Source organism: Hyaena hyaena, unplaced genomic scaffold (genome assembly GCF_003009895.1).
Source record: "Hyaena hyaena isolate Hyena2069 unplaced genomic scaffold, ASM300989v1 scaffold_1742, whole genome shotgun sequence".
In the NCBI taxonomy this organism is placed as follows: Eukaryota; Metazoa; Chordata; class Mammalia; order Carnivora; family Hyaenidae; genus Hyaena; species Hyaena hyaena.
In genome coordinates this window covers 175016-189053 of record NW_024082375.1, presented here as the reverse complement: position 1 = coordinate 189053, position 14038 = coordinate 175016, and the positions used below count along the sequence as shown (strand labels likewise).

The 14038-nt window shown below is 41.2% G+C and overlaps 1 protein-coding gene across 2 annotated transcripts in view; it reads left to right on the top strand.

Annotated features, from left to right (window-relative positions):
* GRIA1 (glutamate ionotropic receptor AMPA type subunit 1) overlaps positions 1 to 14038 on the top strand; it is a 145655-nt gene that overhangs the window by 2901 nt on the left and 128716 nt on the right. For both annotated transcript variants that reach the window (XM_039224724.1, XM_039224725.1), the window contains exons 2-3: positions 205 to 389; positions 5171 to 5224. In XM_039224724.1, the coding sequence (XP_039080655.1) occupies positions 205 to 389; positions 5171 to 5224 (239 nt within the window). The remainder of the gene's footprint in view (positions 1 to 204; positions 390 to 5170; positions 5225 to 14038) is intronic.

Below are 14038 nucleotides of genomic sequence, written 5' to 3'. Positions count from 1 at the left end.
GCCTGCTAAGTTCTGAAAACAGAAGCACAAAAGAGACCCACTGCCTGCCTTCAGTGAGCTCAGACTTCCACAGTGGGAGAAAGCTGGAGCTGAGCTTGGTGGATGAGTCAGATGGGGGTAGACAAGGGAAGTGGGTGCCGAGTGGAGGCAGGGCAGTACCTATGTATCCTGATTGCCATTTCTCTTGTCTTACCCAATTTCCAGGTTTGTCTGTCCTGCAGAAAGTACTGGACACAGCTGCTGAGAAGAACTGGCAGGTGACAGCGGTCAACATTCTGACAACCACAGAGGAGGGATACCGGATGCTCTTCCAGGACCTGGAAAAGAAAAAGGAGCGGCTAGTGGTAGTGGACTGTGAATCAGAACGTCTCAACGCTATCTTGGGCCAGGTAGTAAGAATAGCAAAGGCTCAGAGTGGGTGAAAGCGATGGTTCAAGAACAGGCTGGATGGCCTTTTGCCTTGAGTGTGACAAAGAGAGCTCTTGACCAAATGAGATAGGTGACTTCCTCATATTCCATAATTTATAAATTTTAATTCTGATTTTTAAAAAATCTTTTAATGTTTATTTTTGAGAGAGAGAGAGCAAGTGAGCAGGGGAGGGGCAGAGAGAGAGAGGGAGAAAGAGAGGGAAAAAGAGAGATCCCAGGCTCTGAGCTGTCAGCACAGAGACCGACACTGGGTTTGCACTCACGAACAGCCAGATCATGACCTGAGCTGAAGTCAGAGGCTAAACTGACTGAGCCACCCAGGTACCCCTATTTCATTCTTATGAAATAGCGCAAACAATGGGAGACTTGACCTGGACCTTCCAATTGTTCTCAGAGGAGCTGACCAAAAACTTACCCCTTGTTTCCCTTTATGGTAAGAAGGAGATTATGTTGCACTTTAGAGTTCGTGAACGTGGGGAATACAGCCTGGAGAGCCAGATTCCTGGGTTAAGCTCTGGGTTCTGTCACTCCCTGGTCTAGCAATCAGCATTTCGTCCATCTGGCCCACTGACCTGTTTGTTTTAAGAGTCCAAAGAAGCAGCAAGCACGTCTCTTCCTACTGTTTCCTTGAACACACTCATTTGTCTGAGAAATCCATTGATTATACATTGTAGGAAAGGGCACTGTAAATCTCAACAGCTTTTAGCCAGAGGTCTCTAAGCCATGGTTCTTGCCTTTGTCTGAGCTGGAGCATGTACCCACTGCACAAGTAACAGGACTTTGTGTCCATCTCCTGGCTTGTTGAATGACACTTGTGTATGCAGGTGAGCTAGCAAGAAAGTAGCTAAAGATAATAGTTTTAGGTACTTAACAATATGACAGAGCTTGTCGATGGCCTTTCTAGACCCTGGGACCCCCACCAGGAATCTTGCTGCCAGCTCAGAAATCACACAGAGGCCTCAGCAACAGAACAAGGGAGATTCTGAAAATTGAGGATTGTTTAAGGCATTAATTACATGCTCTACTCTACAAAGGGTGTATCTGGCCTCCCCTCTTGGAAAGGAAAGCCAGCAAAAATTGTTCCCAGGAGATGGGAGTTCCCCAGGTTTGAGCCAAGGGATTTGAAAGCTAGGTAAATGAATAAGTATATAGAAATGGTTAGGCAGAGAGACCCTGGAGACAGAGTGGCTGGGAGTTAGAACCCAGCTCTAATATTTACTAGCAGTGGGGCCTTAGGCCAGGTTTTTAATCTGTGCCTTGGGTTCCTGATCTGTGAAATGGACACAATAATAATTATAGCTTCTTTCGGGGGGGCTCCTGTGAGAGTTAAAAGAATCTAGTCATGTAAAACACCTCGAACAAAGATTGCCCCACAAATAGCGATACATGTTAGCATTTGCCTAGTTTTGCTTTTTATAGCACCAGGTAGTACTACTGCCTTCTTGAGTCATTTCCCTCTTTGGGCATAAATGTCCTCATCTGTAAAATAGGAATGATGGCCCCTGTTCTATAAAGCTGATAAAAAGATTGAAGAAACAGGACTTGGAAGAAGTGCGGCATGATAATCAAGTATTCTTAACAGACTGATGACTTGTTCTCTGTTGTTACAAAGAGAATAGCTGGTGCTACTATTTTCTGAGCACTTGCCACATACTAGACACCATGCCAAGCCCTTTCCATGCATAATGCCACATCATCCTCATATCAACTCTATAAAACTGCTTCTATCAGTTCACCTGTCTTATAAATGAAGAAACAAGGGATTATACTTGTCTGGGACTTCACAGATAGCATATAAGCAGGAAGTCAAACTCATCTTAGTCTGATTATAAGGCCCAACCTTCTCCAAATTATTATGTTTTATCCTCTACTGTAGCTATCTCCTGTGTCAAAAGACAAACTTGTTTTGTAAGGAAGTGACTTGCTTGTATGGGTATTTTATAGTATAGTATATGAACTCAACCATTAGATTCTTCTGTTTTGAAAAAGCAAGACCAAAGAGCTGAAATGATCTTACAGATCACTTGATTTACTGCATGCATTCACATTTTACAGATAGGATAACTGATGGTCACATTGGTTGATTCGCCTTGGGTTCCAACAACTAGTTAGTGACAATGGTGAGTCTGACAGCTTGGCATTGAACATTTGCATCAAGATCTTTTTGGTCCAATACAAACATCCTGCCTAACCTAAAGAGGGAGATAGTGATTCTAAATTCCAGGTAGGGAATTGCCTATCTGTCTCCAGGCCCCCAGCTAGAATATCAGCATTAGGAGAGTAAGGATTTTTGTTTTATTCTCTCCCTTGTGGTATCCACAGTGCCTTGAACAGTGCTTAGTACCTTGTAGGTAGCCAATAAATATTTTTTGAGTACATGGAAAGATTAGGGAATCAATGAAGTCTCTAAGGAAAGATCCCAAATGTGAGAGAGGTCTGAATATTTACAGGTAGACATTGGCTGGATAAGAGGCATTAAGTTGGAAAGGAGGGCATATAGGGAGGCCCAGAGGGCATTTGAGGGCTGAGGTTCATAGGATAGTTTAATAATGCAGGTGAAGGATGCTGAGTGTCCACCAGGAGACAGTGACAGAGGGATGAACACATGATTCAACACACTATCTTTGGAAACCATTCTAAGGGGGTTGAGGTTTATTCTGTGGACAGTGGAGAGTCAGAGATTTGTGAGCAAGGAATAGAGTTATTAGAATATAATGCTTTAGATCAATATATTAGACACCAAAATATATAGTGCAAACATTAAGTTCAGAATGAGTTAGAGATGAGAAACACCAGGATTAGGCCATCCATCACATCACCCTGTTTATTGTCCTTGTAGTGCTTCCCACTTGCTGAAATCTTGTTCATTTATGTTTGTATATTTACCATCTGTATCCCTACTAAAACATCAGCTCAGCTTCTTGAGGTCACAAGGACCTTGCCTCACATATTCATAAGTTGGCCCCAGCACATAGCATAGTGCTTAGCATATCATCCATGTTTAATAAATATCTCTTGGTTGGATTAATTAATCAGAGAAGGTTTTACAGAGTAGCTGGGATTAGAGCTCAGCCATAAAGGTTGTGAATAATCAGAGAGAATAGGAAAGGACATCCCAGACACAAAGATTATGAATTAAGGCAATACTGTGGAAATGAGCTTTGAAAGAATGGGGTCAGCAAGACTATGGGCTCCAAGTGAAATTATACATTACCTTTATAACACCTAACTCAGTTTGTAACCCTGGGGGCATTCACCTGGTCATCTGTTTAGTGTGAGTTTCCTCTCAGTAAAGTGGGACCTCTGGGAGGGCAAGTACCACATGTGTCTCAATTTCTACTCTATCCACAGCACAGTGTGTGGTACCTAGTAAGCACTTAATAAATGTTTGTGAAAGGAAGGTAGATAAGAAGGGAAGATAGATTGGGCAATGGGTAGGTAGATGAATAAATGGATGGAAAGGTTGGCAATATGTTGAACCATATGAAATTACTAATTTTTATCAATCAGTAGTCATCAATTAGCATCTGTTTCTTATGTTTCAATCTGTAATTTCATCTTGCAGAGACTATTCTTATCCATTGCCTAAATGTGTTAGGCTTTGAAATATCTTTTATTTGCTTCTTTTGTGTTTATTAGAAGCTGAATAAGTTTTTGATGAAGGTATCTTATTGTTAAAAAGGTAGCAAACCGTTTGACAAAAAGATGGAAAAGTAATGAAGAATTATTAATAAAACTATCATCCCAATAGTATTTGAGCTCCGTGGCCTGGAATTTCACAATCTATCGACTGTTTCAGAGCATTCATTGTGTGTGCTTGCATTTAATTATTCCCAACATAAAAAAAAATGTGAGCCACTATGCACATACATCCAATTAAGTAGATGTCTGAATGTGGATTTTAATAACCTTGAAAATTTATTCAGTTAGACAAGAAGCCCAAGTTGTTCTCATATGTTTTATGCCTTTTTGTAACACTGCAGGAGAGGCACTGAGCAGAATGTACTAACCCCAATTTCGTGATTAAAAAACAAAGAAATAGATCAAGTTAACTTGCAGGCTGAGCTTGGGCTAAACCAAGCCAAGACGCGCTCTTAGCTATTTCTCATTGGGTGGTATGTCTGGCTGCCCCAGCAAACCTCTGGATAATTCTTTGCACAAATATTTTTCCAACCCACAACGATTACACATAGTTTGCACATTCAGGATGGAGGGTTTTGGGGGGACCCTGGCTCTTAATGACTAACCATAATCTGGTGTTTTTACAAAGACTCACAAGAGTCAGGTTCCTATCCTAACACCACTACCTGACTACTACAGTATCTGGGCAAATCATTTCCCCTTTCTAGACCTAACTTCCACTCTGTATAGTGAAAGGTTGGATCAAATGGTCCTGATATTCCCTTCCAGCTTCCAGGTTGAGTAGTCAGTTAATGTTTGGGTCCCCAACTGGTTTAGGGAAGAAGGCATAATATTCCAGGAAAGAAGTAACTGGATCTGAATATGGTTCATGCAAGGAGTTCAAGGTCAAGAACCTATCCATCTGACTATCCACCTACACCCATCTGTCCATCCAACCAGCACAGATATTATGACAGTTACAGGGAATTCAACAGAGCATAAGATTCTCACAAGGAATAATCTCCACCTAGGGAAAGACTTTATGAAAGAAGAAGTGAATTGATGTTGTAGCATTAATTGCTAATCTGATTGATGAATCCCTTTCTGTTGTGTTTTGTAGATTATCAAGCTGGAGAAGAATGGCATTGGGTACCACTACATCCTTGCAAATCTGGTGAGTACAGGATAGAGTGCGGGCTGTCAGCTCATATGTCTTTGCACGTTTGGGCCCTAGCTTGCTTCTGTGGTCTCTAGCTGATGGGAACTGCATGGTTGGAGAGGGCAATTCAGAGCTGCAATACTAAGTCTTAGCAATACTAAGTTTACCTTTTCCCCTCCACATTACACACTATTGGTAAACCTCTAACCTTCCTTGGAAGAAACAGTCATCACCATTGCAGATTTAATTAGCTCTTCCCGTTGACAATAAGGACAAAACCACCACATCTTTGAATGATACAAGATGCTTCCACCCCACTGTTTTTGATCCATTATTTTGACACCGGTGATAGTTTCAGTTTATAAATACAAAGATTAAAATCACAATTATACTACTATTGACAAACCATTAATAAGAAGCAATTTTTCAACATGAACAATACTATGCCAGTTTCATTTTTATTCCCTTTTCTAGGTGGTATAGATGAAACCTGTCCTTTTAAGAAATACATTTTCATTTTAATATATTTGAAGTTCTTTTTATGGGGCATGATTATTTTCAATGTTGTGAAGATTTGGTCCATCAAATAATTTTTATTTATATTAAATTTACCTAACAACACATGCCATTATGAGTTTCATTTTGTGGCCATGATTTCTGGCAATTCTATGTTTCCTAGGTCATGTTTTGACCATATACCTTTTTTTATCATGAAATTTGATTCTTCCAGAATTTTATCCAAAACCATAGTTTCATCTTGCCCTTAGTCCCATTTTTTTTAAAGAGCTTTAAGGAGATGTAATTCATGTACCATATCGTATGTTCATATAAAGTATACAATTCATTGCTTTTTGGTATATTCACAGAAATATGAAACTAACTTAAAAACTTTTCACCCAAGTCTAAATTTAAAACTTTTTCATCATCCTAAAAAAGAAACCCTGTACCTGTTAACACTCGCTCCCCATTGCTCTCCAAATCCCCCAGCCCTAGCCAACTAGCAATCTGCTTTTTAAGTATTTGCATATTCTGTGCTCGCTTCAGCAGCACATATATTAAGTTTTTGCATGTTCTGGACATTGCACAGAAACAGAATCATACAGTATATGGTCTTTTGTGACATCCTTCTTTCACTTAGCATAATAACTTCAAAGTTCATTCATATTGTAGCACATACAGTAATTCGCTCCTGTTCATTGCCAAATAATATTCTATTATATAGATATATCCCATTTTGTTTATCCACTTATTTGTTGCTGAACATTTGAGTGTTTTTCACTTTTTAATGATTATGAATAATGCTGCAAGCTTTATGAATTATGAATTCAAATAATGAATAAGGTATAAGCTTTTCTCTTGAGTATATACCTAGGAGTAGAATTGCTGGGTTATATAGTAACTGTGTTTAACATCTTGAAAAACTCCAAAATTATTTTCCCATAGTGGATATATTTCCCATCAGTAAACAACAAGTTTTTACACGGATTATATTTTAATCAGTAACACATTTTGCCATGTGACAGTTTGAGCAATTATCTGTTTTCTCCAATGTAGCTTTTCCTATAAAGTTCACTTATTATCCTGGCTTGTCTCTGTAATTTTCTGTTTCCATTAAGATGTGATTTTTAATTTTTTATCTATAACAAAGTGTATCATGTTAGTTTTAGGCACATTATTTTGTATCATTTCTATGAGTACTATTAATGGCACAAAAGATTGCTATTTTCTAGTTATTTCTGGAACAAAGGTCAGTAGTAGAACAATGGCACAGGGTCTGGCTGTAAGTAAAGGGCAAAATTGTAGGGTCTAAAAATGCGACCACAATATCCTGCCTAAGCCTTAAGTTCTGTTACCGGTTTTTTGTGTGATTTGTTTGTTTGTTTGTTTGTTTTTTGCTTTTTGAAAAATGTTTATTTTTGAGAGAGAGCACGAGTGGGGGTAGGGACAGAAAGAGAAAGGGAGAGAGAATTTCAGGCAGGCTCTACACTGTCAGCACAGAGCCTGATACAGGGCTCAAAGTCACGAACCATGAGATCATGACCTGAGCCAAAATCAAGAGGCAGACAATTCACCGACTGATCCACCCAGGTGCCTTTTTTATTCTTTCTAATCTGATTTCCATTTTCAAACAGGTCCCTGCCTAAACCTTCCTTTCCTTCAAAACTCCCTTCCTTGGCTGCCCCAATATTTCAGACTCAGGACTGGAAATAAGAAGGACTTATTGAAATAGGTTAATTTAGGCCCAGATGTTAATAGCTAAATATGCTACTTTTCTCAGATTTGCATTTTAAATGAGGGGTGTTGTCTAGAGAGTTTTAGGGAACCCAGAGTCTCACCCTAAAAAAGACATTTCCAAGGATGGAATTTTTGACTTTGTAAGGAAGCAAACCCTTGACATCCCTCCAATCCCAGATCCTTAGTGCTAGAAGGGACTCTGGAAGTCCATGCCATCTAAATCTCATTTGCTCATAGAGAAAGAGAACCAGCAAGGTGGCAGGGCCAGGGGCACACCGCGGGCAAGGAATACAGCTAGGCCTAGCACCAAGGTTAGCCAGCAGCATCCAAAGCCTTATGCAGTACTCCAGGAAGCCTCTCAGTACACACAGTGCAGGCACCCTGCTGCTTGAGGATACACAGAACAATGGTGCGGGCATGCATAATCCCCTCTCTGGGGTAAAATAGAAATTACATATCAGTGGCCTCAGAGCCACTGAAAGACCCCAGATAATTAAACTGCCAGCCTCCATCTGTTGCCAAGTGACCCCTTGGTCACAGCATCACCAAGTCAGCCCCTTGGGTTTCTGTATCCTTCTGATCTGGATTCTTCTTCTTCTGACCTAATGAGCTCTCAAATCCTTACAACTGCCAGCTAATAGAATGCAAATTGCATATACCATCCAAATACAAAAGACTTGCATGTTCCAATAGATTAGTTGATAATTAGGCTTCAAATTACTAATTAATTCAGTTCGAAACATAGGCGAGTATGTGGTGTGTGTTTTTTTTCCTCCTTCAGAGAAATAACGCAATTTATAAGATGATAATTTTTAGAAATTCCGCCACATAATTAGGCTGCTGCTGCATAGAACTGACCCCCCTCCTTCAGAGTGTTTGTGATTAGGGTGTAATTATAGAGTTAGAAACCACGGAAGCTTTTGAAAGGTTTAACAAAAGGAGGGAGCTACACTTTTATGTCACAGTTCTCCCTGCACAAGAGAAACGGAATGCGTGAGTTGCAAAGTAGCCAACAGCATTTTTCTAACAGATCACTTTGGGGGGATTCAAATAGTCAGCTTTAGGGGGCTGCTGGAAGAGAGGAGGGAAGGAGACTGTGGTTAGAGAGGAGACCTTTATGTACAGGGAGTTAAAAAAAAAATAGCATGAACCTCCCACCCTCCACCCCCTGCTTTTTGTCCAGACACCACCATTAGCTAGCTCTGTGATCTTGGGTAACTCTCCAGCCATCAGTTTCCTAATCTGTCAAATGGGAATGGTAGTTCCTGATCTGCAACACTCATAGTATCATTGGGGAGATCAAAGATGATGCTGAATGTTACTGTGTTTTGGAAAGTTGAACATGTTCTATATAGGTGGGGGATTCTTACCACATATACTAAATCTACCCATCTGTACATCATGTATTATGTATATTGTATAGTATATATACACATACATATATATGCTTATGTGTTCATATTTTATATGTGATAGGATAGATGTGTATTTATATTTCTACAGCATTGGTACGTCCATAAAGTGTACTTGAACCTTTCAGAAATTGGAGAGCTCTGCCATTTTTTCTTAAAGAAGCACCTAGGCCCTGGAGTGCATCAAAGAGCCAGGCTATCCAGTCTGGCTCTCTGTTCTCCTCCAAACCCCACTGCTGACTCCATGTTCATTCCATGCCCTGACACTGGGTCAAAGCAGACATCTACCTGTCAGGGCCCTCCTGAGTTACAGCTTTTATCTTTGTGACACATCAGCAACAAATCTTAGACCAAACTAGCATTTCTCAAAACAGAGGGCCTCTGGACTCCTACAATGCGTCTGCAGAGCCACTTTGGGAAACACCGACCAAGTATTTAAATGTTTCAGTGTCAGTGGAATTGTAAAAATGAGTATTCACAACTTGGGACAAATTACCAGATTATTAATATTGATGATTAGCATTTCAATGAAACAAACAAGCACATTTTAAAATGCTTATAGAGAACTAGGACACCTCTGAGAATTTACAAAGAGTCCAGCCGACTCCAGTTTGAGAAACATTGAAGGTGTTGATTCTCTTTCAATATGCGCCATGTGTACCTCGTTGGGGGTTAACAACAGTAACAGCAATTCCTCTCATTTTTATAACCTGTTATAGTTGATGTGAAACTGTCTTATTAATCACACTACTGGCTTTTGAATGTCACAGTACTCCTGTAAAGTAAGCAAGGTAGAATTTATCATCCCCATTTTACAGACGTGGGAACTGAGGCTCACCTCTCAGTGGGAACTGAGATATTATGTGACTGAGCTGCAGAGAAGGAAGGCAGGCACCTAGTCAATGGAGTCTGGCTCTCAGGAATCTGAGAAAAACCTAGTAAGATGGGAATAAGAGTAGGACAACCAAGCTACCCTGATGCCAAGTCCCTGGGAACCACTGACCCAGAATTCCTGAAGCCCCAAATGAATAACAATGGCAGTAGCCGCTATTATTCATCAAATCATTGCTGCATTCCAGGCACTATGAGAAATATTTAAATGTGTTATCTACTAAACCCTTACTGTGGTCCTTGATAATATTATCCCCATTTTTCAGATGCAGTGGATTTTTCAAAGTCACAAAATTTATAAAGTGATGGGGCTAGGCTTCCCCTCCAGGACCAAAGAACTCTGAAGTGCACATGCCTAGAACCGTGCAATGTGACTGCTGAGTGTGTGAAGTTAGAGAAGGAGCAAGGGTGGGCGTGGGGGTTCTTGACAGGAGGACTTGAGTTGAAATCTTGCCTACAAGAGACCTGGAAGTCAAACTCAGGTCCCAAACTCCTGTTGGCTACCTTGTTAATTACACACTGATGGAATTTCACTTTAATTCTAATTTCTAGTACATAAGGAAGCTGAGCGAGAGACAGTGAGGTCAGGTTATCCCCGGCCTTACTGGGATATTTGGGGATCAGAACAGCCAACCATTCCCTCCATGTGATTGCACATTAACTCCTATAAAGTGTTAGAGTTGGAAGGTTTGGTACGTGTGGCAGTTAATCCAAGCTCCCAGCTCTGTGCTGCTATCAGTCCTGAAAAGAAATGGTTCTCTAGCCTCCTTGTTCTACTATGCTGAGATATCTAACTATGCTTTCTAGACAGAGAGCCTTGCATACTTTCTTTAGTATCTCTCTCCCTGTCATCTCAGTGCCATACCTGGTCACATTTGGTTTCCACAACCTCTGTTTAGGCAGGTGGTACAGTGGTTGGAAAGGGTGGTGTGATGTCAAACAGACGTAGGTTTAAATTCTGGCTTTATATTTATTAGCTGTGTGACATTAGTCAAGTCACCTAACTTTTCTGAACTTTCCTTATCTTGCCTCATCTGTAAGAGGGAATAATGTGATATTGTCTACCTCCTCATTAGTATTCCAACAATTAATCAAGACAATATGTTATAAAGTGTGTATAGTAATATACGGCCCACATACGGACTCAGTAAGTATTAGTAATTTCCGTCTTAACCATCATCATCACCGACATTACCATTATCATTACTGGAGAGAAAAGGACATTTAATATCTCAGGACAATGGACTATTTTTGAGAGGCCTCAACCCTCTCCCAGACTAAATCTCATCCACAATTGTCTCACAGGTGTATAAGGTCTTCCTCCCTGCTTGTCTTGAAGCTCCTAGAAGAAGAAATATGTCTGCCTTGTTCACTGATGAATTCCCAGTGCCTGGCAAAGTGAGCTGCATATAACAGGTCTTCTTTAAAAAGTGACCACGTGAATGAATGAGTGAAATGAAATACTGCTCAGGAAATAAACAATGTTTGTACCCACACATCACATGCAGTTACAGGCAAAATCCTTGAATGCAAAATGCTAAAAGAAGCAGAGAAGGGAATCTGAACATAGTTATGAATATGCAAATAAGTAGCTAAAGATGGGCCTAAGAGGGCTTTTAATCCACTTCCCATAAAGGGCCAGAATCTCCACTACAACATCCCTAACAGAAGCCATCCATCTGGCTCCTGCTTGAATAATACCCAGAGATGGGAAACTCACTGCCCTGAGGCAGCCCTCTCTCTTTGCAAAGGGCTCTGAAGTTTCTACAGTCTTGCTTGAAGGGGGTCCAGTCTGTCCTCTCAGTACTTCTGGCACCACCTGGTCTCTTATAAGCCCTGCAGAACCTGTCTGCTGCCCTTCCGTAGAGCAGCCTTCATATACTCGAGAGCCTAACGTGCCTGATCTTTGTGTTTCCTCCTCCAGCTTGGGCACCTCTCTGTTCCCTCAGCACCTTGTCACAGTCCATGCTTCTGACAGGCAGCAACTGATCATCAAATGTGGACCAAGCATGTCCTTGAGCCTAGCACTGTGCTGGGCTCATACAAGAAGCTGCTTATATAAGAGGAATCATGCAGCTTGACTTTTGTCCTGGAAGCAACAAGGCCTTGCCTTCCACCTTGACTGGCACATGTAACAAAAGTTCTGAAGAATGCAAGAAAAAACCACAATGTGGGATAGTAACGCAAGCCCCATAAATGGCCACCTGAGCTGCCAGAGCATGGCAGTCAGAGGCTACAGAGGCTTCTGCAGGCTGGGGGGTGTCTGGGAAGGAAGGCTGTGGATCCATGTAGCCAGTGGCCCTGTGAAGAGCATGCCTTTGCCCTGTTTTGAAGAGTCCAAGAGAGCTAGGACTGAAGGGTCCCTAGGAGCTCATCTCACCCAGCCCCTCATTTTACAAATGGCACTTAAGGCCGAGAGAAGGGAAGTGACCTGCTTGAGGTCACAGAGAAGTTAAAAAGCAGAGCTAGGCTGGGATTCGGAGCAATCATTTGCTCTGTTCTTTATGCTTCATTCACCCCACTGTGGCCTCTTAGTTTCCACAGTGTGTGCATGCTTGCGCGCACACGTGTGTGTGTGTGTGTGTGTGTGTGTGTGTAAGAGAAAGAAACAAGCAGAAACACGGAGAACAAGAAAGAGTCAGAAGCATTCTCTCCTGCCTCCCTGAGTCCCTGTCAAAAGTCTCTCTTCACTGATGGGACCTTCTGTAGCTTCCCCATCTCCCTTCCACACAGGCTTCCCTCCCTCTGGCTGCTTTCACCTTACTCTCTTATAACTATAAGAATATATGGGTTACTTTATGATCATCATGGCTGACACTGCAGAAGCCTCTGGAAGCAAAGAGGAACTAGGTGGGTATAAAGCCAAATCCCAGATCCCAAAGTATCTTCATTTGCTACGTGGCCCAAGCATTCCATCACTCAAGGCCTAGTCTGTTACTCTCCACACTCATACCTCATGGTCTAGAATAATCTACTCTAGAGACCGTTGAGAGCTTCTGTGTCCCTCCAAGAAAGGTGAGGTTACATTCCCACTTTATGAGTGAGAAAAAAAGAGGTTCAAGTTGCTGAAGAAACTTTCCCAAGGGCATGTGGCTAATGCTAGAATTTGAACTCAGATCTCTCTAATTCTAAAGATTAGGTTAGTTTTCCACTGGGCCACAATTCCCAAATCATAGAAATCTTTGCAACTCTTAGGCCTGGTATTATGATTGAGCAAAACTGAGAAATAAACTCCTTCCCCCCTGAAACTGGGTTTGAATTTTGGCTCACCCACTTACTAGCTCTGTGATCTTGAGCAAGTCCCTTCACCTCTCTGTTCCTCAGTTTCCTCATCTTAGGTGAGAATATAAATACATACGTCAGAAGATAAAGATAAAATGAGCTACTTTATGTCAAGTTTTAGAACAGTGAGTGCAGAAGCCCGGGGTCTTATCCCGACTCTGCCACTGACCCATTATCATTTGCAAAATATATTTTTTTCAAGGGTCTCAATTTATTGAAGATTTGGTACAGTGTTTCCAAAAAGAATAATTGTCAAGAGGACCTTTGCAGGTGTGTAAATTATGGCACTAGCTTTCTTGCCTCTCTCTGTAGTCCAAAAATATCAAAACAAAATTCCCAAACCACATGAGCTCCATTAATCATAAGGGGGACACTGTTTTGTTTATCTCAAGCACTCAGTGTTTACAGCCTTTCTCTTACAAACCACACACACCTTGGCTGATTTGAAATAGCTGGGTTAACAGACTATTCCAGACATGCAAGACAGCATCTGCAACCACTCTCTCAGAGCATGGAAGCCCCTTACCATTACCAGCCTAGAAGCAGAAGGGACAGATGCCTCTACACCAATTTTGGCAGGAGGTTGGGGTAATGTGTAGTTAGAAGGGTTCAGCTCTTCTTACTTGTCCCTCTTTTTAAGACAGAAAAGCAGAGAATATAATGGAAGGAACATGGAGACCCATGAGCTATGGGGCTCTAGGTGAGTACTTACTATGTACCAGGCATCACTCTAAGAATTTAACATATGTTAATATAGTTCATCCTCACCACAGTCATATAATATAGATATTACAGCAATCCTTATTTTTGCAGCGAAGGATATTAAAGCACAGAAGGGTGAAGTAACTCGTCTGAAGTCGCAAAGCTAGGAGGTAAAAGAACTGAGATTTGAATCCAGGCTGATGTGTGACATGTGTTTCCTTTGATTCACCGCCCTTTGTCATCTGAATCTGACCCTCAGATTATGCATATTTTCTGCTTATAGGGTTATTCCCAGCACTTTTCACCC